Raw genomic sequence first — 26,239 nt, forward strand, 5'->3', positions numbered from 1 at the left:
TGCAGATTATAATGGTAGCGGTTTTAGAAATAATGAAATGGTTTCAGAAAAAGTGAAATAATTATCATTATTATTACTTCTTAGTGTGAATGGCAGTGAATTAATATTTCTTTTTGGTAGGGTATGTTAAGATATAGTTAGGACTTTAACTAAAACTGGTTTTCTTAAGAAAGTTGTTTATTTAAATATCCTAATATGTTTGACCTTGGGTAATGTCAAGATTCATCAGTTCACCAGAATGTTCCTTCAATAAACAGCTCTGGAAAAAAATAAGAGGCCACTTTAGTTTCTGAATCAGTTTCTGCAGACACCATTTCTCCCAAATTTTAAATAAACATTTTATTTATTTACATTTATTTGCAGAAAATGTTCAGAAATCAATATTTAGTGGAATAACCCTGGTTTTCATGCATCTTGGCATGTTCTCCTCCACCAGTCTTACACACTGCTTTTGGATAACTTTGTGCTCTCCTGGTGCAAAAATTCAAGCAGTTCAGCTTGGTTTGATGGCTTGTGATCATCCATCTTCCTCTTGATTAAATTCCAGAGATTTTCAAATGGGTAAAATCAAAGAAACTCATAATTTTCAAGTGGTCTCTTATTTTATCCAGAGCTGTATTTTTTTTTTTTACCTTTCTTAAGCTTTTAAAATTGTTTTAATTTCAGTCTTTTACACAAATGTTTGGGTATTTTATTTACTTCTATACATTTTTGGTGTATGACTGGATTAGACTGAATGACACGTATTATAAGTTAATTAAATGCACAGCCCAGTAAAGAAAAATATTACAAAACCTCCTTGTTTTTACACTCATTGTGCATTCCTTCGTCAGTGATCAGTGGTCACATGATGCTGCCCACAGGACGCTATTGGCTGAATATTTCAGGGTGGTGGACTATTTTGAGTCCAGTAGTGACGCTGAGCTGTTTAAAAACACCAGCAGCACTGCTGCTCCTGATCCACCACTCATACCAGCACAACACACACTAACACATCATGCACCACCGCCATGCTAATCAGTGCTAATCACTGCAGTGCTGTGAATAAACGACCCACCACCCACATAAACACACACAGCTGCTCTATGGTGGTTTTCTCTCCTGTGGGCTCCTGACCATTGAAGAACAGGCTGAAAGGAGGATAGTATGCAGAGTACGCAGAGAAACACATTACACTTTTTAAAGGGTTATTAATACTAACAGTTACTGATTTTACTTTTACTATTAAACCCTATTGGACTTTATCTCCACAAGCAATAGCTTTTAATCACAGTCTGGTTCTTTGTGTGTTCTTTCCCTCAAGATATTGAAGATATTGTACGTGGGGATGAGTGTGTGTAGGTGTTAAGAAGAGTAGATTTTTTTTCTGATTTGGCTTTTCACCCAAACAGCCCACTTATGTTTTGAAAGCGCTGAAAAGATACGCACAAGGACAAAGCAGCACTGTGTGCACAGTTTCACACTCCGCGTCCCATTTCCTTTTGTTTTTTTTTTTTGCACACAAAACGAGAAAGTGTTAGAAATACGCATGTACATGTTCTTAGTTATTCAAGCATGCTATTATGTAGCTTAAAAAATAATGTGTGTGTTTTTGCATTAAATATGGATGCACGTTTTCCTGTATGGAAGCATATGTTCCTTACAGCTGAAAGCACAGTTATTAACCCAGGGCTGGTGAGCATGTGTGTGTGATATATCTGAAACACACGAGGGAATAAGAAGACTGGCTTTGTTAAAAAAGGCAACACACGGTGAAACTGGAGAAACACATCACTGCTCCCTCCCTGGCTTTACCACAATAAATTCACAGGAAGCAATAATGAATACTGTCAATACCGTTTCTACCAAGGGATATGCAAAAACTCCCATTTCTGAATAACAATCCAAGCCAACTACAAAGCTCCAAAAAAGAAAATAGAACAAGGAGAACGGCTGAATAATAGAGAAGCCTATTAGGAGACTGGAATAGGTTTGGATTCCTCTTATTTACTGTAACTGGAAACGTAGGATATGTATTCTCAGTTTCAGCTCAATGCTGGGAGCTTTTTCCATGTATCACGAGACGAATCAGGGGGTTGAATGAATGCTTATGAGCCTCGCAGCTCTGTAACTCGCTCTGTAACTGAAGAACAGTTTGAGATGAGAAGCATATTAAATTACAGAGTGTAAACTCTCTGCTATAACGAAGGCTTTGCTCTGTTCTTTTGTAGTACTACCCTCTTTATTTGTCTCTTTAACTATTGTCTAGACTGTATTATGTACAGAGTCCTTGAAGGAACAGGATGTTTTGTTTATATAAAAAATAATGCTCACCAGATACTACATGGCCTGTCTAGCCACCTGGATTTAACTAAGCAGATGATCTGGGGATGCTGCAGTGTGTCAGGTCTAGGTTCAGAAACAGTATGTGCTGAAAGAATGGGGTCAGCTGATAATACTGAATATACAACAGGTTATTCCATCAATGACAATGCCAGGATTCAATGGTTTAGGGAGCATGAGATCATCATTTTCACACATGGATTGTTCACCACAGAGTCCAGATCTTAACCTCATTGAGAATCTGTGGGATGTGCTGGAGAAGACTTTGTGCAGTGGTCAAACTCTACCATCATCAATGCTGCTGCAAGATCTTCGAGAAAAAATAATCCAACACTGGATTGAAATAAATTACAATATACATTAAATCATTAAAAATTAAATCATTGACATTAAAGAAGCTTACTAAAACAATTCCACAGTAAATGCATGCTGCAATCAAAGCTAAAGACGGTCCAACAAAATATTAGAGTGTGTGACCTTTTTTGAGGCTCCCATGTTGCCACTCTTCAGAGAAGATGCAAAGAGGGGAAAAATTGCAATTGGCCACCTTAACCCTTTCTCATAATTGGACTCACCTGTGTATGTAGGTCAAGGGTCAATGAGCTTACCAAACAAATTTTTTTGTTTTAATAATTAGTGTAATAAAACGACAAGGGCACCCAAATGTATTTACCTGCCTAATTTTGTTTAAAGTGTTATTGCACACTTTCTGTAAATCCTATAAACTTTTAAAAATTAAACATTTCACTTCTCAAATATCACTGTGCTTTTCTGCTATATGGTAAATTTAATAAAAATGATTTATAATAAAATGATTTATAAAGTATGAAGTACATGAAGTAAAATCATGAAAATATCTGGGGTGTCCAAATTTTTTTCATACCGCAGTATTGGGACACCTGCTTAATCAGTGTTTCTTCTGAAATCAAAGGTACTAAACAGATTATCCTGCATTTGATTTGTTGGATTAACTCACTCTGCTGTCCAGTGTGAGCATTTGATTGAATTCATTGATTCAAGAGTTTTAGGCCAGAATGTTGGATGATCACCATCTCACATCATCCCTAACTTCCCAACTCGGCTCCAAATCCCAAAAGTACTGGATGGAGCACCATCTTTCCGGAGAACACAGTTCTGCTGCTCCACTGCTCAATACTGAGGGCTTTATACTGTACATCTCTAACCCACACCTGGCATTAGGCATGGTGCCAATAGGTTCATGTTTATCTGAGTTTTATTCTACTGGCAGAGCTTCTCTTTCTGTACAGGGACTACAGAAACATTTCACCATATATTGCCAATATCAGCTGAAATATCAGAAAGAAATCTGTTCCTGGATCTAAAACTTCAACAATCCACCTGTAACAGGGTTTCGAAAGCAGATACTGAACATTCGAAGACATTTATGGGTCAGAAATTCAAAGCTTCTCACACTATAAGAAATAAATGACATATGAAACTGCAGCCCATTGCCCTATTTTGGGTGATTCAACTGGCAGAATAGCTTTAATCATGAATGTAAGCAAAACTGTAGCAACATACAGTGCCTGCCACCCTATTTTGATTGGTTATCCTATTAAAAGTGACACATGACGAGTGGAGCTTTTCGGCTAAAATTGGGCATTTTTCAGCTTGATTCATGAGGATTTGCAGTGAGAAAATGCAGGACATGGTAAAACAGCTGGAGCCTTCAGAGTGTAAGTGTAGCCTTTAGAGAAGAAATCAGAACAGAGCAGCCCATATAGAACAAGCTTCGTCAGGCTGCTGGTTAGACAAAAGGTTTTTGCTCTGGTTCTAGCAGTATATACATTCATTTTAAAGTGTTCCTCAGAAGACACTTTGGGAATGCCAACACCTTTATAAGTTGTGAGATGTTATCTTGTTACTGAGGTTAAACACTGGCCAGCATTTTTTTTCCAAAGTCAAACGAGCTCTGGATGTAAATCTACACAAAAAAACGTTTATTTGGGTGAGTAAAGTGCTTCTGTTTACTTACAGTAAGCTTAGTTTACTTAAGTAAGTACAGTAAAACAGTAGACTCCAACAGTTACTTCAACAAAAGCAGGATACACTCCTTTTTAATACCGTATTAAAAAGTGCACTGATGATTTTTAAGGAAAGTTGAAGGATTATAAGTGCGCCTTATAGTCTGAAAAATACGGTACTTTAATTTGCACCCATTGTTGCAGACACAGATGTGCAAATGCACAAACACACACACAGCATAGTTAGCCCCTGTGCAAAGTATTGCCAAAATATCCAAACTCTCTGTAGCTGTGTTCTCAGCAATGATGGTTTTCTACCAGTACTTTAGGGAAGACTTGATGAATTGGAGATAAAGTGGGAACCTTACTAATGCCTAATGCTCTTCTCAATGAATGCAATCAAATTCTGACTCAAAAATCTGGACAGTAGAGACAGTTATCCAACAAAAGCAGGATTAGCTCTTTTTCAATACCAGTTTCCAAAAAAAAAAAAAACAAGTGTCCCTATACTTTTGTCCATATAATGCAATATTAATTCATCCTATACAATCGGGATTCAGCCAGAAATGTTGCATAATCAACATAAAGCTCTGGAAAAAAATAAGAGACCACTTAAAAATGATGATTTTCTTTGATTTTACCAAATTAAAAACCTCTGGAATTTAATCAAGAGGAAGATGGATGATTACAAGCCATCAATTTTTGCACCAGGAGTCGCATAAAGTTACCCAAAAGCAGTGTGTAAGACTGGTGGAGGAAAACATGCTAAGATTCATGAACTCTTAAAACTTTATGAATATGAACTTATTTTCTTTGGATTATTTGAGATCTGAAAGCTCTGCGTCATTTTTTGTTATTTCAGCCATTTCTCATTTTCTGCAAATAAACGCAAAAAATGACAATATTTTTATTTTATTTTATAAATAGCAAAACTGGTTCAGAAACTGAATTGCTCTCTTAATTGCTTCCAGAGCTGCAGTTAGCCAAACGTGGCATCCAGTCCACATCTTTAGGATGCCTTAAAACATCGTTAAATCTAAACACAGTGTTAATTGAAGCAAATGGGTTGATTTAGATGTTAAAAATGGGCCTGCAGAAGTCGTTTTTCTGCACATCTCTCAGGGTCACTTTGCCAAGCGCAGCAGCAGCAGAACCCATTCATCACAGTGAACTAATGAGAGCATGCTAGCAGTGCAATAAAGACACATAGTTACAGTTTACATGGCCACATAAGCACTGAAACAGCACACCCAGGGTTGCAGAGGGCCAAAGGTGCGACAACTCTGTCCCCACGTCAACCAGCAGCCCTTTCTCTCCACAGCCTCGCAGGGTGGGGGTTAAGCCAAACATGACAGGCGGCGAGCGCGCTAGTAGCCTGACGCTTCACGGGAGGCTGCTGCAGGGAGGGGAAAGTCATTATTCTAGGTGGCGATTACTCAGTGGAGTTCCAGAGATGGCCGAGTTCACCCTCATCTGCGCTTGCTCGCTCGCTCAAAGTTAAACCCCAGAGACAAATCGGCCCTCCGCCACCTCAGACATTTTTAAAGTTGGTCATATTTTGTCAAGGGCTGAGTCACTTTGGTCCTTGCAGTGCAGAGGAGCGTGATGCTGCTGTATGAATTCTAAGTTGCAGTGCAGTTTTTTTCAGCAGGAATAGTTAAGAGAGTAGTTACAGTGAAGTGAGCATGGTGTATCAGCAGTTTTAAGTGCACTTTAAATTAATAAATGCATTTAAATTAGTGCTGCTGACGGTAACACGTTAATGTATGCGACTCATCTGGAAACTGAATGTGTTAAAGAATATTTTTTGTGATTAATCACAGAACTGTCTCAGTAACTGTCTGAATGTGAAGGAGGAGCCAGCTGAATCCATTACTACAGAAAAAAAAATAAGATACAAATATCTGAACCTTATAGAGAATTATTCCTTTTTATATAACTTTTTCATATTTTGCATTAAAATTGCTGAGTTTTTTTTTTTTATTAAACTGGTACTTGAACATAGTTTAGAAAGATACTGTTCAAGAAAGGCGTAGGAGTGGGTTTGACATTGTGGGGGCACATTTACTAAAATTAATCCATTTTTATTATTATTATACATATTCTCCACTCTTGAAAAAAAAACTCAATAGCGTTGGGTCCTGTGGTTTCAAGTTTTTCTACTAAAGGCACTTCTTACGATGGGGTCCTTTTATTAAAAAGAATGTAACTTTACGTTTCATAGAGATTTTTGGCAGCAGTTAATATATAAATGTTAGATAACCCAAACCCTCCTAGCCTGTTAGCAGAACAAGACATTATCCTAAAGTCGTTTTTATTGCAGTATATTGATATTGTTGTGATTCATTGCTCTTATCTCACCACTGACCTCACGTGTAAAGCAGGTGGTGTGACGAATTCAGCATCCCCGCCAGGAAAAGCACCCCCTCTAGGGAGAGCGTACGCACTGTCTTCTTAATAAAAGCAGAGATAATTGCTTTAACTAAGCTTACTTTGAAACATGCTCCCGAGAGGGGGTGCTTTTCATGGCAGGGGTGCAGATTTCGGCGCATTTTCAAAATAAAAGTTTCTTTTAATTTAATTTCTGCTTTTTTTGCACCTATTTCTGATCATCCCCTTGGTTCCTACGCCAATGCTATTTAATAAAATCTCTTTTTGTTGATTTTACATTAAATATCTTTTATTAAAAGTGTCAAGAGTTAATCACAGCAAATGAATGAGTTTTTAATCGACCGATGGCCCTAATTTAAATTATTAATATATTTTTTTCGTAACTTAGGATTGTATTTGTAGTACAAACTAAAGTATGCACACAAGAATATTCACTTGTTTCAACATAAATCAGAAATAAGATTTTACAACTAATCACATATTACTATAGTTACATATAAATAATTACAAAATACTGTATAGCCATCCCACAACAGTAGCAATATCAATGTAGCAATTAACCTTTACATTTAACCCATTCATAGCAGTAAACAAACACACATTATGAATACTGAATAGTGAATACAGTGGTGGGCAGCCACCTCAGCACCCAAGAAAAAAATGGCTATTAGCTGTCCTGCTAATGGCACCTCAGCCTTGCCAGTCCTGGGGATCAAACCGGCAAACTGTTTCAAAGCCCCCCTTTCAATATTTTTTGCCTTTAATTGATAAAACAACAAAAACAATCCTACTACTATCACTTATACTGTACCAATAGAACAATAATAATCGTAAATAACAGTACATTTCATTATATCACATTATAATGATATGCATATAGCATATTAGCAATGCAGTTTTCAAAACCTGTCCATAGGATCAACCTTTTCCTTGTTCGCTCTGGTGACATTACAGAAAAGGCACCTTATACTTTTTTTTTTTTTTTTTTTACAGCTATCTGTAATAATATCATCATGAAAGACAGAATTGAAAGGGTGAAAATGGTACATTAACTGAGTAGGGCAAGATTCAACAGCAGCACTCCACAGTAATGTCCATTACCTGGCACTTTCCCATTTTCCAGTTGGTGCGAGACTATATCAGGGGCTCATTTTGCTTTCAAATGATGTACAGCTTCAGAAATGTCAGCCTTAAAAGCAAAAAAAGACAACTAAGTAAAATCCTGCACTCATCACTCAATAAATAACTTAACAATATGACAGTATAATTAAACAATAATTGGCTTAATCGTGCCTACAAGCGCAGCACAGCAGTGCCAATATTACACGTTATAGCATAAACCTTGAATGTATTATTGCGATTATACTACAGATCCACTATCGCTGTTTATTAACAGAGTTTGAGTTAAAGAGGACGAGAACATTTGTTAATCTGTTTGGTTATAAACACTTTGTGACTTAAAATAGTTCCATTGCTGCTCTGTTTGTTGCTGCTGTGCTGTTTGGTTTGTAAGCACTGCATCGATGATAGGTTACCTGTATGTGGCGGAGTAATACATGAAGAGCTTCGGTTACAGTGCATTACCGGCTGATAACGGCACTCATAGAACACCTCTCAGCCAATCACATTGCAGGGTCAGAACTATCTGTTGTATAATCTATAATAAAATAATATCAATGTTGGTTATTTTACTGCATTTCTTAATTATCAGAAGTCATAGCTGGAATGGTTCTGTTTGTATTCAGATAATTGTAGACTTTTCAGATTTTCCAAAATAATATTATAGTTATCTATAGAATGTATCAATGCTTTATAGTCAATCCAATCAAAATATTGGAGGTTAGCACTACTGTAGCAATAGCAGTTGATAATAATGCATCATATGATATTCTGCACATACATACAACATGAAATCATGCCCACAGATGATTTAATGAGACATCTAGAGAGATATATAGATAGATTGAACTGTATAATTACTACTGCTTTCACTACTGTTAATGTACTTTGGGATGGTGAGGCTTTCCAAACTTTGTTGGGGGCATTCTAGCACAAATTTCATACTTGGAACTTTTAAAAATTAAAAGATCCTTTTTTACATGGAACGCAGCATTATATGTACTAGGGGTGGGCGATATGGCCCTACAGTAATATCACGATATTTCATGGTATTTTCTGAATAACGATACTCTTGGCGATATGACAAAACACTGAATAAAAAAAAGATATATATATTTAAAGAATACACTACTGCAACAAAAGAAAAAGGAAAATGTATTAATGCATACGATATAATATGACCCAAACACCCCTAAAAGAGATACAAAAAAATTCAAGATTTTTTATTAGATTTGTAACAAAAGCCAATAATCTAGACTGTCATGATACTAATGATGCACTCCATATATCTCCATATATCCAGGATTAAAGTAAAATAAATGATACTAGACAGATATAATCTCTCTAGTCTCTAGTAGATATATAATGGGAAATGAGAACACTGAATTTGTGGGTAATATGGCCCTAAAATAATATCACGATATTTCATGGTATTTTCACAATAACGATACCTTTTGGCGATATGACTAAACACAATATTTTAGGGTTTAATATAATTCACAATATTCAAGATATTAAAAAATGTTAGCGATATTATTGCGTGGAATATGATATGCACACCCCTAATATGTACTATCATGCTACAACGTTGACTCCTCAAGCATGCTTGAGGATTGTACAAAAAAAAAAAAAAACAGTAAATCTTGAACAGTGATCTTGAAGTCTGATCCCTTAAGTCTTGTGCTGAAGATTTCTGCATGCACTTTTTTTCACGTCTAAAGATGACCATTCTTCATCATACAGTTTCATATGTGAAATACATTAACAAGTCTGTTTTTTTTTTAGAAGTTTCGTTTTTCTGTTAAAATTGAAGGCAGTAATATTAAAAAAAAAGAGGGGATATGCTTTTGTTAATGTGATAATGTAATAATGTTCGTAATAAACTGATACAAAGCATGACTAAAAAGTGATCCATAATGAATTATTTAATTTTATTTATCTATGTAAGTAAAGTGCAAAAATGAAGGATTTTCTGCAGCACACTGATATGCAACGCTACATACAGTATGCTATAGATGTTGAGGAGGTTGTGTGGGCCTGCCACTGCTGCTGAATATAAATAACACTGTGTTGTTTTAAGTGTGAAAACTGATGCCACACTCTTCTTCCTTCTTGTTGGCCAGATCCCAACGCGCTGACTCAGCAAGGCCCCGACCACGCGCTGATCGGCGGAGTGGTGGCTGTGGTGGTCTTCATCACCCTGTGCTTCATCATCGTCCTGGGCCGCTATCTGGCCAGACATAAAGGTAGGCCTTGGCTCGTGGCTCCGCGGCTCTCACCTATAGTGTAGAGAGTGTGCTAAATGCTTGAACATTGTCCACTGCTGTTCCTTATGTGTCTGTGACCTATGTGGGACTGTGTGGACAGGGACATACTTAACCAATGAGGCCAAAGGAGCAGAGGACGCCCCTGACGCAGACACTGCCATCATCAATGCGGAGGGGAACCACGCACATGCAGAGGAAAAGAAAGAGTACTTCATTTAGCACCTCTGTTTCTTTTGTTCTGTTCAGTATACTGTAACGGCAACACTGCTAGCCTGCCGGGGGGAGGGTGCTAGGTCACTCGGCGCAAGCTCGGCATGGCTATTTTCTCCGTGTCTCCCTCCACAAACCTCCTAAAGGAGCTCATTTGAAGCCTGTAGATCCTCACTCAAATTCGACCCCCAGACACCAGAAAGTGTTGCCGTTTTGTAATGCCAATCTAATCGACAGATATAAAAAAAAGAGAGGGAAAAAAAAGATAAGAATAATAGATGTTGAGTTTGTAACTGTAACACCAGGTCCATTTAGGCTCAAAATCGCATAAGTCTCCTTCCACCCCCACCCACCACCTGCCCCGTCCCCGCCCCCTGCCCCGCCCCCTGCCCTACCGCCCTACCATCCCCTCCCAAAAAATTGAGTTTGTTTGAGTTACCAAGTGCCAAAATATACAGACACCTTCTGTGTTCGTTGTTGTGCTTTTTCAACTTATTCTAATTTTCCCATTGAATACTGCTTTCCTTACCACCCTCACTGTGCCTGTTATATACCTTTTGCAGATATTACCAGGGAGCGGCAAGAAATGTGGTTCATCTCAAGTCGGAAAACCTTGGCTTTGCCAATAATTACGCTTTAAGGGAAGAATATGTGCGATGCATAATGTGAATATTTATTGTTTGTCAATTATTTTATTTCTTTCTTTGATTTTATTATTTTTATTTTTTTCAATGATCCATTGTGAAAGTGGTTGTTCTCTGAAGTGTACTCCATAACAAGAATGTTGTATAAAGACAAAAGAACGGACATGGATATTTATGTAATATACCATATAGATACCAAAAAAAAATAATAATAAAAAAATTGACAATATACAATATAAAAAAAAAGTGGAGAAAAACAATTGAAAGCACAATTGACGATTGTTCCTGACCTAATGGAACTCACATACACTGGTTATTACTGTTCATATCTGTCTGTATAGTCTTGCACTGTTTATATCTGGCCCTGATTCTTTTCTTTTTAATGTCTAAAGATGTTGTTTAGAACATATAAGCACAAAGTCATTGTTAAATGTCATTGGCTTAGACAGTCTCAGGATGAAAAAAAAATGGAGCCTAATTGTTTTTGATTTTGGATTCATTTTAATTCATTTTAATTAATGAACGAAGTGGTTTCCTCCATCTGTACTGTTGGACCATCTGAACTGGACATTCGTTCAACATGTGAAGATTAAGATGGGCTCATTTCCACACTGCAGTTCCATTACTCAGTATTTATTTTACTGATTGTCCCCTCGCTAATATTGCTGTAAATTACTTTGCTGAAGTGATTATTGGTGGAAAATATTGTTAAAATATGGGATTCCATATATGAACATTTGTATATTAGTCAATATAGAGCAGGCCTTCTGGACACAGGTTAAGCCTACTCTTGGATTCGTTAAATTATGGGAAATAATCAGACTGGGTAAACTGGTTTACTCAAGGACTTAATCACTTAATCTGTGTCCTGAAAATCGTCTCGTAGTAATTTAAAGTGTTCCATACTTTTATAATTACACTCACATTCTCATAAGTAACGAATATAATTCTGTTTTGTCTTTTTTATTATTTGTTTTTAGCACAAAGCATGTATATAATGTGAATAATTCAGTATTTAGTCATTTGTTTATTTAATTGAATTTGAAACCTTCATTGTTCTTCTTCTTGTTCTTTTGCGCACATTTCATGTTTGTACGTCTCCTTTAGCTTCACATCACGGCTTAATACTTTTGGGAAAACTGATGGACAAATACAATGTATTATTATGATTATGATTATTATCAGTGTGCTTTTATAAGCTTGTGAGTAGGATGAGTTTTTTTTTTCTTTTCTTTTTCATGAGAAGTTCAGAACAATCACCATTATTGCCTTTGTGTTTGCAACAAAACATATAACCCCCGAAGCACTGCTGAATCGGGCAGTTTTTAAAACATGTTTCCAATGTTCATACTTTACCCCACTATTTATAACTTCAGATAGAGTTTAGACATTTTGTAAGAACCATTAATTTTCATTTGCTCTTCTTTTTTTTTTTGGCTATATGAGAAAAAAGTTTGCTTTTACAGTATTAAATATCCATTTTCCAGACTATGCCTCTGTAAGACAAAAAAAAATGGAAAAGATCTCAGAGAGTAAAATATGCACAAACATGGATCTGCTCTCCCTTCTTCACTTAGAAAAAGATCAGATGAATTGAGGAATGGCTGTAATTTTACTACAGCTTGATTGTACTCATCATCATTTGCTGCCACAGCGAGAATAGTTCGCTCTTGTGCGCTGAGTCAGTTTGGTTTATTGCTTCCATCTAGTGGAGAAACATCTAATGGCAGTACGCTCTGCACACTACAGATCAAACATCTGCACCAGCAAAGGAGCTTTATTTTGAGTGATACAATGAAAAAAAAATCATGATTATATAATGTGAGTGTGAATGTGAGGTTTGCTTAATTTTAAAACTCTTTACCAGTTTAAAAGTTCTTCATACTCTTTTAAGATCTTTTACAGTAATAGTTGGAAACTGTTGGTCCAATATCATGATAAGGGTTAATGAGGGTCATTTTCTGAACTTCTTGCTTGACACAGATTGGATTTGTGTTCTCATGTGTTTATAAAGGAGAATAATTTAATTTGAATACTTAGTTAAATTGACTAAATTGACTATTCTTATCAGTGTATGGTTGTTGGTAACACCCAGGGATGCTGAGCACCCAATGAGTCATTCTGACATCATTTTGGACCATCAGTAAAATTCCGACAGGCGAGACAGGCTGAGTGGATTCAGAATTAGAATTTTAGATTGTTAGAATTAATGCGTTGGATTAAATTTTGTATTAAATTATAAAATGTTCATCCATCAAACATTTGATGTAAATCAAAAGTTTACCCATTAAAACAAAAACAATGAATTCTAATCTTCAGTTCCCGTTAGGGGTGGGCGATAAGGCCCTAAAATTATATCACAATATTTCATGGTATTTTCACGATAACGATACTCTTAGCGATATGACTGAATTAAAAAAATATATTTCAAAAATACACTTCTGCATCAAAATGAAAATGATATTGTATTATTGCATACGATATGATACGGCACACCCCTAACTGAGATATTGAAAAAATACAAGAATTTTATCAGATTTGTTACAGAAGTCAATGATTCATAATGCCATGATACTAATAATGCACTCCATATATCTTCATATATCCAGGATTAAAGTAAAATAATAATAAAAAAAAGATATAATCTGTCCAGTAGTCTCTAGTAGATATGTATATAATGGGAAATGAGAACAGTGTTCATTTTTCTTTTACTAAAAAAAGTGAAAAAATAAATAAAATAAAAAAAAGTATAATATGGTTCACAATATTCAAAAATGTTGGCGATATTATTTAATAATATATTATTTATATTATTAAATATAAAAATAGTTAGCCAAAAAAAGACTGTACGCTGTGCCATTAGCTGCAGCATTTTTACTGTTCAACATAAAATTTGCATTCAGCCAAAGAACATTACTGCTCTCAGTCAACATCTCAAATTCGAAAAAGAACAATGACACTACTGAGCATGCGCACAACAGGGACATATTCCTGGAACTTTTTGGACCAAAATGAAAATACAGGGAAAAATCCAGCATGTCTCTACTTGCATAGATGACTTTAAAGTTCCCTGAGGGATGCTAAGGTGGGTTTTAACCAACGTAGCACAATTAACCTAGGCTACGTTCACATTACAAGCCACATTGCTCAAATCCGATTTTTGGCTCGGATTGGTGGTTTACATTCACAAATGTAAGTGACCTTTATCTGTGTGTAATGTGAATCTGCCTGAAATGTGAACAAGCCTCACATGCTCACGTGTCCCACCCATTCAGCTTCTAGTCATCTGTATATCCCCCTATCACTAGTGATGCCACAACCCAAGGAGGGTGAAGACTAGCACATGCCTCCTCCAAAACATGTGAATTCAGCCACCACCCCTTTTTTGAACTGCTGCTAATGCAGCATTGCCGAGTAGCATCACAGCGTGCTCGGAGGAAAGCGCAGAGACTCGGTCCCGATACATCAGCTCACAGACGCCTTGTGCTGATCGACATCCCCCTTTGAAGTGATGAGGGGAAAGAGCGCCATCTACACACCCAGAGAGAGCAAGGCCGATTGTGATTCGACCCAGCGATCTCCCATTCATAGTGGCCGCGCTTAGCCCGCTGGACCACTTAGCGCCCCTACCCTTCATTTCTAAAGAAACAATAAATGGGTAGAAGTTCCAAAACTTTTTTTTTTCATACACTGTATGAACTTACGAACTTCAGTATTTCTTTATAGAGGCTTTTAATTCCTGCTATAGCACAGCGCTCATTAACATTACCTGCACAAACTCCACAGATAAACAAAGTAGTCACCCTGAAGAACTTCTCCAACTTCTCCAGCACAAAACCTGCAGAGTAAGGAAAACAACACAGCGCTTTTCATCCCTCCGGAACTTTTTTACATTTCTGAAATAAAATGTCCTTTGCTTTCAAAAACGCTCTCAGGTTTGTGAGGACCTGCCACCAGCATCCACTGAAGCACAAGCAGCGCTCTGACGTTCGCCTCACAAGTGAGAGGTATCCGGGGAAATGTAAGAAGAATGTTATTTGGAAGATCTGATAAAAGGAGTCAACTCCCGAACCTCAGACTGTGCCGTGTCTTTCGGCGTGGGCGGATTAAGGAGTAAAATAATAATAATAATCTCAAGAAAAGTGTGAAAGAAGAATTTATATCTAAAGTAGCATTCATAATACCTTCTCAATCTGTTATGGTAGTAACCCTATAAAGAACTTTCAGGACACCAAAATAATGGTTATTAAGCTTAATAAAGCCAGAAGTAGACATTTATGAATGATTCGTGAGCTTAATAACTACGCAATTGGATGTCTGATATGAGAAAGCACTAATAATTGATGTTTTAGTTCTATTAGTTACCTGTATCCACATATTATTAGAGTGTAACTGGGTTGTAGATGAGTCACTGCCAGGTTTAAGTTTACTGCTGTGTTAATACACAATAATGCACCAAGCAGTGTTCCATAGATAATCAAAAGGAAACTCTTGGTCATATTTACATAGTTACACACACATTAAGTATAATTAGAGCATGTGTAAGGCAAAACATGCCTGATATCTCAGCATGGAGTTGTAGAGGTTCCTAATGCCGTTCTCCCAAGTTGTTTTTCTTAGTGGGAAACTTGAAGATCATTTAAATACTGAAAAGGAACTTGATGTGAATTATTGCCATGAAGCACTGATACTTTAATTTTAATATATACATGCTTAACAGTACATCACAAGTCTGAATGTCCTGATCACAACAAGCATGTTTGGTTTTCAACATTTTGATTTAGATTTTTACTCATATTTAGAACAATTTCATGCATTTCATTGGACCTTACATGCTAACTAGATCATGATTGGTACAAACAACCTCTAAATCATGAGACATTTTGTCTACCAGTGAGCTACAAAATAGCACTTTTTTGTGCACTTTTGAACATTTAGAATTTGGATATTAATCTTTGAAATTAATACATGCCTCCAAACTCAAATCCTGTCCAGATCATAGACACACAAATTAAAGCATATAGCCACAGGATCTCACAAGCAGCAATTTTTTTTTTTTTATGTTGTGGTTGGTTTTACTCCTATATAGGGATATTTTTGTTACTTGGACTTACATGCTGTGGAGACCTGAACCAGCAACTTCTAAATCTCAATTAGGATCACACATTAGCTTTATGTTATTTTTTTTTTTAAATATTAGATTTTAAACTTTACAATTAACAAATACACAAGTAATTTCTTAAGACTTGAACCCTGCCTGTTCTGATAACCATCCTATGGTTTAAACAATTGAACATCTTACAAGCTGCCTCACAAAATGTCTTTTTTTGACATATGAGGATTGGTATTACTCATATTTATAGTAGGTATACTGAAATTCCTCGGGCGTACATGTTGCAGAGTATGGTACAAGAACTAAAGACCACGTAACCATAAGCAGAGCATCTACCAGAGCTCAAATTTGTGCTTTACAAAGAATTCATCTTAAAAAAGTCTCTCTTTAGACCTGAACTCTGACAAGCCTGATTATAGACCCTGAGTCAGAGCTTCTCAGAAGGAGCATTGTTTTCCTCACATTGTCCTACATGTAGTGGAGGTTCTGGTCAGTAACTGAACCAATAACCTCTTAATCATGGGGCATCGCAACTGTACCAGTGAGCCAATGTACAGGTTTCACAGTAGCTATATGTAATTTTTTAATATTTATATCTCAGATTTTAGCATGCCCACGACTCTCTCTCTCTGACTTAGGCTACGTTCACATTACCAGGCCGAAGTGACTCAAATCTGATTTTTTTGCTCAATGTGGCTCAGATCTGATTTTTTCGTGGCTATGTGAATGTGCCAAATCCATTTTTTTTATTCAATTAGAATCACTTTCATTTTTGCTTTTACGCATGGGCTACATGCTTCTTTTTCGTACCAACACATCTCTTGGTGCAACTGTGCCCATATAAATGCAAAAACAGCAAAAGCAAACCACCTGGCCTTTTTTCTCCTCCTCGACCTGAGCATGTACTTCAGACCAGCTGTTTACTTTCCACTCCAGCAAAAGATGCTCCACATATGAGCTGCTAACACATCCATTTCCCTTTATAAAGCTATGAGTCGTCTCTCAAATACGAAATTTATTTTGTTGTTGGTGAAGAAGGCGACATTTCTACATGTATCAATGTACGCATGTGAGGCATTAATGTTATTCAGAGAAATGAATGGCATGCTCAACACATTTGCAGCGCAGAGTCAGCCAGTCTACCACAGCCTACTCGTGCAATTTAGTCTTAATGTAGCTGCTGGACTTTTTTTCTGCCCCCAATCGCGCTGCTCATTATAGACTTTTGAACAGAAAGATAAATAACTAATCTAAAAAAAGAGTTGATTATGCATGGCAGAGGCAAATGGATGAGATCACCTTGACAGGCCAAGTAAAGAAAGAGGCAGGAATCCCACAAGCGCCGGCAGCCCACACAGCAATTACAAATTTAAAGATAAGTGATTGAGTTTTTAATAGTGTTTCGAACCCAGTTAGTTTAAACTTAATTGGGAACAATCAACTGACTTTGATGAGAAAGCAATTAAATCACATCGCCAACGCGGAAAGAATGTACTGGGGAGTTGTTGAAGTTGTTTAACAATTGAAAGTGTTTTATTGTTATGATAAAATGCTGAAAGGGCAGATAAAATATGCTGATTTGCTGCCAAAAGTAGCTACAGTACATGCCCTACTCTACTGCAGCAGCGTAAAAGCTTCAAAAAGTTTACTTCTCAGATGTGCTGTATGTGTGTGGGTAATGCTTCCTGCCCTGAATGTGGATGTGATTTCTGCACTTGTTTGTCCGGTTGTGCAGATAATTTAAAACAGGGGTAGAGTGGTGGAAAAGCACCCTAAGGTACCCTCTAGAGATGCAAAAGGTTTCTACGGTGCCAATTTGTAGGACACAAAAGTGATGGAGTGGCCACTAGGATGCCTCTTTTTGCAGTGCATTATGATGTGCCCTATATATCAAGAAATGGCCTTCGTAGATGACACTCCTACCAGACAATGTCCCAAAGGGTGCCCTTTCCAGCTAAGGAAATTGAACACAGTGCTACAAAACGTTCTTATACAGGTGAGAGAACATAATAAAGTGCCCGGTCAAGGTTAGGTGCTCCTCTAATGAAGAATGTCCATATTGACATGATAGCATCACGCAGTTGCTGCAGATTTGTCGGCTGCACATCCATGATGCGAATCTCTCGTTCCACCACATCCCAAAGGTGCTCTATTGGATTGAGGTCTGGTGACTGTGGAGGCCATTCAAGTTCAGTGAACTCACTGTTGTGTTCAAGAAACCAGTCTGAGATGATTGGCGCTTCATGACATGGTGCATTATCCTGCTGGAAGTAGCATCAGAAGATGGTTAACACTGTGGTCATAAAGGAATGGACATGGTCCTACTCAGGTAGGCTGTGGTGTTGACACCCAATGATGCTCAATTGGTACTAATGGGCCCAAAGTGTGCCAGGAAAATATCCCCCACACCATTTCAGCACCAGCACCACCAGCCTGAACTGTTGATACAAAGCAGGATGGATGCATGCTTTCATGTTGTTGATGCCAAATTCTGACCCTACCATCCGAATATCGCAGCAGAAATCATCAGAGACTCATCAGACCAGGTAACGTTTTTTCAATCTTCTATTGTCCAGTTTTGGTGAGCCTATGTGAATTGTAGCCTCAGTTTTCTGTTCTTAGCTGACAGGAGTCAGGGCACCCGGTGTGGTCTTCTGCTGCTGTAGCCCATCCACCTCAAGGTTTGATGTGTTGTGCATTCAGAGATGCTCTTCTCTTCTGCAGACCTCGGTTGTAACGAGTGATTTTTTGAGTTACTGTTGAGTTATCATTCTATTAGCTGAAACCAGTCTGGCCGTTCTTCTCTATCCTCAACATCAACAAGGCATTTGTGTCCACAGAACTGTATCCGCTCACTGGATATTTTCTCTTTCTCTGATCATTCTCTGTAAACCCAAGAGATGGTTGTGCGTGAAAATCACAGTAGATCAGCAGTTTCTGAAATACTCAGATACTCTGTCCACTCGAGCCACTGTATGGCTTTGTCAGTTTAATTAGCTGCCCATACAGTTTACTTTAATGAAGGACTAATAAACTAGGTGCCGTAGGGTAACAGTATCTTCTCCACTTGCCTAAGCAGAACTCAAAAAAAGACTGATAAATATTTTGTGACATTATAAAAACCCTTGCCTTCACAGCAGGAGCTCTCTCTATAAACCCACAGCAAAAGCAAAGAAGCTCTAAGAGAAGTCAGAGAATATTTGTAACACTGTCAGAGTCTTGTTAAAAACAAATCATGCGAGTTGGGAGGAAAACCATGTGAGCGCCAGAAAAGCAAAAGAATTTGATGAAATCCCTGTGTTCACAAACCCTGCTATGACTAACTCAATTAGACTTATACACACTTGAATAGAGTAAACTCACTTAGCAGAGGCTGAGAAAAGAGAGGTTCTGCTTTTATGATTAAATTAAACTAAAGGTTTGACATAAAAATCCCCTAGAACGAACAGAAGGTTTCCACACTACCAATAAAAAAAATATACAGACTTCTGCAGAATTTGAAATCAGCTTGAGGCAAAAACTGATGGTGGTAATACTTTTCTACACTTTGAGACAAAATAAAAAAATAACATACCAAGGAGGTCTTGGAATCGAATCGAATCGAATTTTGTATGTAAATGATTACAATACTAGAGAAAAACTATACATTTATTGTACAAACCTATACAATTGAAAGGAGACTTTAGTACCATTTTGGGCCATTTAAAGTCTTAAAATATTAGTTACATTTAGGCACGGAGCCATACAGGTTCTGTATGGCATCATCAAGACCCTGAACAGTCGTAGGTTGCCAAAGCTGGCTCCCAAGCTCTTTTTATAAATGCTCAATTAGCAACAAATCTGGAAACTGGGCAAAAAGTGTTCAAGAGAAACTCTGAGTGGTCCAGCGGGCTAAACGCTGCCACTATGATCAGGAGATCACCGGTTTGAATCCTGTTCATGTAGCTTACCATCGGCTGCCAGAGCCCTGAGAGAGCACATGTATCAGAGGAGGCTTGTGTCTTCACCCTCCTGGTGTTGGGGCACCACTAGTACTAATGAGTGGGTTGGGTAATCGAGCATGTAAATTGGGGAGAAAATAGGAAAATATATCTATATCTATATATATGTAATCATTTACATATCTGCCCGAGACTTACCTGCATCCCCAGTTTTCTGCATTGTTTGTAATTAACCAACATTTTCTATTCAGAAATACACAGGAGTTTACAATACTGTAAGGAAATTCATAGCAGCCGAAAAAGTGCAGCAAAATATAACTGGACAAGGTTTTTTTCCATAATTAAAGTGCACTTACAAGGTTCTGCTCTAATACAAAATTTAAATGAAAGCAGAGCCTGCATAAAACACATCTCCATTAGGACATAGTATAATATTAAAGTGCTCTTCAGTCTGTTTCAATAAGTGCTTAAATTTTAGTACAACCTTCCAGTCTCTTAAGGTGAAAAAAAAATAGATAAATAAAGTAGTACACTCCTTAAGTGCTTAACACACAGTGCATGCCCCTTACAAATAAGCCCTGCAGAGTGAATAAAACCACTTATACTATAACTACATACTGTGTCAATATTAAATACTTGCAGTAAGTAAAATTACAGGTAGTCCTGAAGCAGCCATGCCACTGTTTTTGCAATTTCTAATTTCTTTACAATACAATAATTAAGAAAAGCAAAAGAAGCTTTACACTTCATACTTTTACCTATTTTTTCTAGATCTTCAAACTTTAAAACGGGTCAATTTGATCTGTAACATAACAAGAGGGTTAAACATAAATTCTGAGAAATTGCATATGTTATGCATACACATTAGATTAAATAGTTTAAGATGTGTTCACACTACAAGCTTCATTATTAAAGGGGAGTCAGAATCTCACTAGTAGCCATAATTTGGCATATTCCTTCACAAGTGTTGATGACTAAGTGCACTAAGTACATGCATTCAAGAAAACAAAGCATGAAATCTGTTCTGACAGTTTTCGTTCAAGTCGAATGCCCCTGAATTACCGTAGATATGTATTCGAGCTAGGACCACATATGAAAGTACCAGTAGGTCAAATCTGATTTAAAACGATAATAAAAAAAATATCAGACCAGTGTCTCATTAGGGGGGAAAAATGAAAAATAATTGTTTTTGTATTTATTTATTTCATTTTAATATCAGTAAGAATCAACATAAAAATGACATTTTACTCGGGGCACCAGCACCCTGAAATACTGAAGAACAATACAGGTGGTGTGTGTGTGTGTCCATACACAAGGTACACAGGTACAAGGTAATCTGAAATCTGCAAAATTACAAACAATAAAACAAAAATGTGTAAAACAATGTTTGCCGCCCAGCAGCCCTTTTTTCATTAAGTTGTGTTCTAACATTGATTCCAAAAATGTGGCTTATAGTCTGGCCCAAAACTGCTTTTTCCCTATTATTTACTAATCAAAACATTGCCAATTTAACTTTTTTTGCAATCAAAACCATTAGATGAAATATTCTGTTTTTCTGACATAAAAACTTTGATTTCTAGACATCTCTGTTTCTTTTTTTTTTTAAAGGAATGCTAACACCAATTACCGCTGTGCATTTACAATTTACTTTTTAAAATAAAGAATGCATATTTAATAGTGGTGTCACATCTATGTTGAATTTAATATGGAAGTAGACCAATCACGATAATAATAATAATAATAATAATAATAATATCGGCTTATCGTACAATATAGGCTACAGACACAAACTTATATGGTTCATTATATGTTTTTTTTTCTAATGAGATTCTGTAAACTTGAAAGAGCTGCTATGTGGACTCATGTTTACCTAAAATTCCTATTCCATTTCCGATGTTGAAATTATCTTAAAAACACAATGAAATTTACTCCTATGCACGTGGCCTGTGTTTATCCCGTGTCTCCGCCACCGTTTGCTCACCTGTTCGCTTGTAGCCCTGCCCCCCTTGTTAGGAAGGTAAATAAACACAGGGACAGACTAGAGAGATGCAAAACCGGATGAAAACGTGACGGAAGCCAGAGGGCGGAACAAGAGGGCGGAGCTACAAACAAACAGGTGAGGAACAGGGGCAGAGACCCCCCCCAACCCCCCAAAAAAAACATTGATCCAATTAACATTTTTGTCATTCACAAACATTTTCATTCAATGAATATAACCAACAATTGGTGTTTCAATAGTATACATTGGAATTTCATTCCAATTAACATTAAGTGTTAAAATAATAGACTTAAAAACACTGGATGGAAATGTATCTACACACAGAAACACATTTAACACACAATAATTTGTGCCATGGTTAGCTTCGAGGTTCTGTTTCTAACCCTCAAAAAAAGAACACATTCATTTCAGAACCTGACTCAAGCCATATGCAAGTATTAATTAATCTGCAAAAAATATGCATCATATTCAATAAACAAATGCTACAATTTAAGCGCCATTTTTGGCAGAAGTTTGTGCTACACTTGAATGAAGCTGCATTTATGCTGACTGTTATTATAGCAGAGAAAATCATCATACACTGAGCATAATCTAGAGAGTAATGCAGTTAAAGTACACATAAATATGCTAAAATTGCTAAACTGGCAGGCAGACTCTTACATAATTAAGAACCCTTCCTTACCTGTAAAAGGTTTTGGTCATGCACATCTTGCAAAAAAAGCTAACAAGCATCAAGCAAATGTGAGTATTTAAAGTCTAAGAAAGATTCAGTATGAAATGTGTAGTAACTGTGCAAATTTAAGTATGTACATTTATTCATAAACATTATGAAAGGTGCTCTGAATTAAAGATTAAACTGTACTCAGAATTATACAGCTGAAACATTTGCTCCCTTTAGGGGTGGGCAGTACTCCCTTAAGTATCTATCATGGCATAACTTTGAATTAAATATTACATAAAAACAAGTTATGAAGATTTACTACAAATCAGGCAGGAATCAGCTACATCTAGCCATGTGTCAAAACACTAATAGGGCAGTAAAAATACAGTAACATGTAATTTATTATTTTCAGAAATGTTTCTGATATCTTATGAACTAGTATGACCAAAGTTTGGTTCATGCCTCTTCTGGATGCCCTCAATAACACCAGCACTGATTTAATATAATAATGTGTAACTGAGCATATACAGATTTTTAATTCTAATATTAAAAAGTTCCCACGGTTTTCCCTTAGTATTACCATATTTTTCACACTATAAGACGCACTTCAGCAATCATCAGTGCGCCTTTTAATCTGTTGCACATTATGAATTTTACCAGTCAGGTATTAAGGAGCAGTAAAGCCACTCTGCTGAAATACAGCGTTATACAGGAGTTTCAGTTTAGTTCTCCAGGTGTATTAGCATTAGCTGCTAACCGCACAAAGAGCTAGCTCTTTGGACGTCCAGTGGTGAGTATTAACAGCCTGTAGCCTCCTGCTAACCCTTGCTAGCACTGCTGGTGCAGCATTAGCATTAGCTGCTAACCACAGCACTAGCTCTTTTGCTGTTCAGAGGTGTATATCGGACTGTAGTGTGTGTGTTTACTGTATTAAAACAAGCTACGTGGGACAAACCGCTAGCTAATATCTAGCTAATATCTCCCTGGAAAACACACAGGTTCCTCAGTGTAGCTCTGTCGGGTGGCATTAGCTGCTAACGCTAGTGCTCCAGTTTTAGTGGAAATCTAATAATCTAAGCTTACTGTAAATAAACAGAAGCGCTTTACTCACCCAAATTAACAGTTTTCAGGAGAGTAATCTGTGTAGATTAACACCAGTGCTCATTTGACATCTGAAATGTTTTTTTTTATTTACTTAACTTAGCTTTATTGAATTTAGAAGAAAAACATGGCGACACTCTGTTCCTACAACTAGTTACTGGTTAATAGTGCTGCATAAAATGCGACTTATAATCCGGTGCGCCTTATGTATTAAAATAGACCAGAAAATAAACATTTATTGATAGTGTGCCTTATAATCCGGTACACCTTATAGTGCGAAAAACATGGTATTATGTCTCCAAAATAGGAAATTTACAGAAGGAAAAACGTTTTGAACCCAAAAAGAAATGCAATATTCATTGTAGTAAAAAAAAAAGTCTTCCTCGTACTTTGAAGCATTTCTGTTGGTTCATTTATAATGATTTTTACATAATTAGGTTTACAAAGTGTAAAAAAAAGTAGATACAAGGGTTTGGTTGAACAAAATCTCAAATTAGTTGTACATTGGGTCCAGTATATAAGTATATGTTAATATTATGTGGGAGAAATCTCAGTTGACTCATCTGACTGTGCTGTCTGAGAAAAAAAAGCCATTATTAAGTGCAGTCTGCCTGATCATTAGTTCTATAATTGCTATTATCCACTCTATTACTTTCATAATTCATTAACATTTTATGCAGGAACTGTTCTGACCATTCTACTGTAGGTCTTCTGTGTCCATCAGTTTCTGCAGACTAATGGAGCCTACCAGCACATTTATACTGAAACTCATGCAGCAATGTTCTGATTGACGTCCCCTTCCCCAAACAGCCAATTTGTCCAAAATGTTATGACGGTATGGCTTAAGGCACTGGGTGCACTTGCAGAGGCTCCTTTGTAACCTGAGCAGTGTATCCTATTTTTACTGCAGCGGAATCAAGTTTTACTTTCCACCAACAAGCTGGGATAGCTGATATCTGCCTTTGCAATATATTGATCAATGCATTATTTAGGAATGTTTCACTTAGAGAGTCTAGAGTTTAAGAGAGATCTTTTTTTTAAGTAAACCTGATTATAATAAATTTGTATGTCAGGATACACATGAGAAATTGAGCAAAGAACTGCATGGGTTTTCAGATGAAAAAGGACCATCTCTGTGTACCCTAAGTCCTATGATAGTAAATAGTACTGTAACTGCTTGTAGCTGCACAACATGTAAACCATTACATTAAAATGTATTTGACCTTCAGAGAAACTACTGTAACTGTAACATGAGTTTTAGATTTGGTGGAAATACATGGAATTTTAATAAATACACTCATTGTCAAAAGAAATATTTGCACCAAGAAGTAATCATCCGACAGTAATGAGCCATGGTGGGTTGGAGAGTCTTGCTTTCGTCTCAGTAGAGACCCCTAATGTCTGGTTCACACTAAACGACTTTTGAGGTCATTGTGCTGTTCACACTATACGACCAATCCTTCAGATTTTTTTTTTCATATGGAACTCACTTGCAGGCCTCCTCTAGAGTTTAAAACTGATATATGGGGGGAAACAGCATATAAACAGCATGCGTTTTGGACCTATAGTTCTCTCTTTCTTTGTGATCCCATTGGCTGTAAGTAGTTAATGCTCTTGACACACAGTCGCCGACTGGGTCAGATATTTAGCATGCCAAACATCTGCAAAGTGTCTGCGACTCTTCACAATCACTTGGCAACGGCTTGGCAAGTTTGTTTCAATAGTTTATACTATGCAGCAATTTTTTGGAATCATTTCTTTGAAAATAAGTGTACAGTATATATTTTCAAACGACACCCCCGATTGTTAGGTAGCAAATGCTTGCAGTAATAATCAGTTCATTGAGATTAAATCCAAGTATAATATAAAATGTGAAAATTATTTTCCACTTACACATATAATTGTACTATTATATACAAATGGCAGACTTGTGCTCTACCATAACCACGCTCACAGATACAGTATGTTCCTCTGCCGTTTCCACACGGACCTGCCTTCTGGATTACGGGACGTGAGGTTCTGTAACGTCGCTCTGTGTATCATCTTGAAAGAGTGTAGAAGTAGGTTTAATTCCTGCTCTGTTTCCTAGGGGACAGTCATTTGGAGATTGTCCAGTGACACTAGCTTCAAGGCAGGTGTCTGGAAGGTTGTCCTGGTCAGACGCAGCCAAGCCAGGACAAGCCATGGGGGTGAGGGGCAGTGAGGTGGGGCAATCTGAGGAGAGGTACCTGGCTAAGATGGTGAGCTGCTCCGGCTGTGCTAACGCCTCGGGGCACGCAATCTGGCACAGTCCCGAGACAGACTGCCGCACTTCCTCCATGTTCTGCTTCAGTTGGCTACGCTCCTGCAGCAACTTCTCCTTCTGTGTCCTCTGATTAATATAAAACCAGACAGAAACACATAACTGATTTGTTTCTCCATCATACAACTTTTACATTACTTTTAATCGAGATGACAACTTTTGAATTGCAAGTAATCTCTACTAA

The 26,239-nt window shown here is 37.1% G+C and overlaps 2 protein-coding genes across 9 annotated transcripts in view; one reads left to right on the forward strand and one right to left on the reverse strand.

The window, feature by feature from the left end:
* cadm2b (cell adhesion molecule 2b) overlaps positions 1–12,971 on the forward strand; it is a 321,622-nt gene extending 308,651 nt beyond the window's left edge. For 2 of the 6 annotated variants that reach the window (XM_007234491.4, XM_007234492.4), the window contains 3 exons: positions 9,941–10,063; positions 10,185–10,290; positions 10,858–12,971. In XM_007234491.4, the coding sequence (XP_007234553.1) occupies positions 9,941–10,063; positions 10,185–10,290; positions 10,858–10,963 (335 nt within the window). In that variant the 3' untranslated portion in view covers positions 10,964–12,971. Of the gene's footprint in view, positions 1–9,940; positions 10,064–10,184 lie in introns of all 6 variants that reach the window. The other 4 variants (XM_007234495.4, XM_022685689.2, XM_007234493.4 and 1 more) reach the window with 2 other exon arrangements.
* The window catches only part of bach1a (BTB and CNC homology 1, basic leucine zipper transcription factor 1 a), a 251,933-nt gene that overhangs the window by 213,678 nt on the left and 12,016 nt on the right, over positions 1–26,239 (reverse strand). For 2 of the 3 annotated variants that reach the window (XM_007234502.3, XM_007234501.3), the window contains exon 5: positions 21,176–26,124. In XM_007234502.3, the coding sequence (XP_007234564.3) occupies positions 25,756–26,124 (369 nt within the window). In that variant the 3' untranslated portion in view covers positions 21,176–25,755. Of the gene's footprint in view, positions 1–21,175; positions 26,125–26,239 lie in introns of those variants that run through there. The other variant, XR_007425357.1, reaches the window with a different exon arrangement.

The sequence above is a fragment of the Astyanax mexicanus genome, chromosome 18 (genome assembly GCF_023375975.1).
Source record: "Astyanax mexicanus isolate ESR-SI-001 chromosome 18, AstMex3_surface, whole genome shotgun sequence".
NCBI classification, from domain to species: Eukaryota; Metazoa; Chordata; class Actinopteri; order Characiformes; family Acestrorhamphidae; genus Astyanax; species Astyanax mexicanus.